Source organism: Grammomys surdaster, unplaced genomic scaffold (assembly GCF_004785775.1).
Source record: "Grammomys surdaster isolate TR1022 unplaced genomic scaffold, NIH_TR_1.0 339, whole genome shotgun sequence".
Taxonomy (NCBI): domain Eukaryota; kingdom Metazoa; phylum Chordata; class Mammalia; order Rodentia; family Muridae; genus Grammomys; species Grammomys surdaster.
Window position 1 is genome coordinate 29083 of NW_021604758.1, and position 2491 is coordinate 31573.

A 2491-nucleotide genomic window follows, 5' to 3' on the forward strand; every position below is an offset into this window, starting at 1 on the left:
AAAACGGCATTCATGGTATGTACTCACTTATAAGTGGATAATAGCCATAAAATACAAGATACACACACTACACTACACAGACCCAAAGAAGCTCAACAAGAAGGAAGGCCAAATGAGAATGATGGATTCTCACATAGAAGGGGGAAAAATTGTTGTAGGAGGCAGATGGAGAGAGGGAACTGGGTAGGAGAGGGGATGTGGAAGAGAATGTAGAGGTTCAGGATCAGGTGAAAGGAGGGATGGAAGAGATGGACAGTTGGGCATGAGAATAAAGGGAAATCTGTAACTGGCAGGGGTGGGCAGGTGTGGGCATCTCAATATGGAATGCCCCTGCTCTGCTGTGCATGAGAGGAGGGGTCACTCAGCCATCACAGCCAGGCTGACGGGGAGACTGGTCTTCGAGCTGATTGGGTTGAAGGCCTCACATTGGTAATCTCCAGCATCTTCCCTCATGACAGTAAGTATCCTGAGTTGGCACTTTGAGGGGGACAGAGTCATCCTCTCTGTGAGCTGCAGACTCTGATTATTGAAGAGCCAGTGGATTGAGACCCCAAGGATGTCTGAGAAGCAAGTGAAGACCACTGAGCTCTGTATTCTAACTGTGCTGTCTGTGACTCTCAGGACAGGCTGTGTCGCAAGCTCTGCAAAGAAACAGAGAAGGGTACTAAATGACAGTCTTCCTTGAGTCAGCTCAACCCACCCCTCTATAGCATTAATAAAGCTTCCAGGGAGGAGAAATTGGAGCTGTGACTACAGTCATATCTTGCGCTTTGCATCTGCAACCCACAGGATGTGTGACACTGATTCAGCCACTGATTTTGCTGTGCCTCGGTTTCCCTATACTAGGACACACCTTGCATGATCACTGCAGTACCTGTGAGTTAAGATTAGGTGCTCACATCAGAAGCATCTGTTCTACTTACCCTAGGCTGGACTCCTGAGAATAAGAAGATGCCTGGAGAACTATCACCTCTGTCCCTTCACTTAGGTATATTATTTTTGTCTCACTCTCCTAAGTCCATCAGAACACTTGGCTTCTCTCTGAGCACCTGTCCATTGAGACTCAGGAGAAGAAGGGGCACAGGTGACCGACATGACTGCAGCTGTCATGGCCATGCACAGCTGATCTTTCATCCTATGGGACTTGGACAGTCAGGGAAGCCTTGTTCTCTGTCAGCTCTAATGGGAACTCCAATGCTAGCCCTGAGGAGATCTCTGGGAACAACTAAAGTTGAGTCTGGAATCTTGGTTTCCTGATGCTCCTCTTACTGATTCAACAGCATTTTCCCCGGGGCTGCCCCCAAGCTCTGCAGCCTTCCTCCCTCTAAGCTCAGCCTCCTCCCAGGCAGGAGCCCTTCCCAGGGGGATGCTGACTGCTGTCAGGGATGGTGCCAAGCACAAGGCTGAAAATCATCTCTGTGTCCTGGGGCAGCAACAGCTCACCCCAGGGCTGTCCTCCTCTGTGTTCTCCCAATGTGTCCTTTATGACACAGAATCCTAAGCTGCCCTTTGTTCTCAATGCTCTGAGATGGTATCAACTCCCTGCAGGAAGGTGACACAGATGCCTGTGAGGACTGGGAAGGGACCTGCTGACTGATGTCTAGGAAAGGGACAGTCACATTCTCACTGGAGTCACCAGTCAGGGAGCATTGTCATGACACCCAGGAGCAGTTGTCTGGTGACTTTCATGTGTCTGTGAAGCAGGAGGTCACCAGGACCCTAGAGAGGGGACATAAACCTAGGGAGAATTTCAGAGAGACTCTCAGCATCCTACACTGGCAGAGTCTCACCTAGTGTCTGCCTGTGTCCTTCCTGGGAGGCAGCTGTCCTCTGTCTAGGTGATTTCCTATGGGAATTGTCAGGGAGAAGCAGGAAGATGGTAACACAGGATTCTATGACAGAGTAATGTGCTGAGTACATCTGAAAGTCTGCCCAAGAGAACTCCAGGTCTATAGGGTCTGGGACAGAGACAGGCTACAACCTTTGTACTTGGTTCCTGAAATTACGTTTCTGACTTTTCTACCATTCTGAGCATGTCAAGAGTCTCAAGAGACTGGGCCGACTCTAAACTCTTAGTCTTCATTACTGCACCATCTAGTGGACAGCAGTGGGTTTACACCTGATGTCAGGGTGATATCCAGTTTAGCAACTCTGAAATATTGTGCCTGCAAAAAAGAATTTCAGGTGTTGGAGATCAAAGGACAAACACTAGCAGAAAAGGACGTGTGGCCTTTGTCCATCACCTTGGAAACCCTGACGTTCCTGTAAGGTCACATAAGGCCATCCAAATAGCAAGTTAATGACCTAGGGACCCAGATTGTCCAGTCCAGCTATGCATTCCTGGTTGAGTTTCAGTGGAAGACGTCCAGGGTAACTAGCATAACTCTGGTTCTTATGACAGTGCACTGGATGGTGCCACATACAATGACACCCTAGTACCATGTCAGCTCTAACAAGGATCCAAACCCAACCAATGACAAATACATTTCCC

At 48.9% G+C, this 2491-nt stretch overlaps 1 protein-coding gene across 1 annotated transcript in view; it reads right to left on the reverse strand.

The window, feature by feature from the left end:
• Window positions 1–357: 357 nt before the first annotated feature.
• The window catches only part of LOC114630452 (pregnancy-specific glycoprotein 22-like), a 41855-nt gene continuing 39721 nt past the window's right edge, over window positions 358–2491 (reverse strand). Inside the window, exon 5 of the mRNA XM_028778688.1 lies at window positions 358–641. Coding sequence (XP_028634521.1) covers window positions 358–641 — 284 coding nt within the window. The remainder of the gene's footprint in view (window positions 642–2491) is intronic.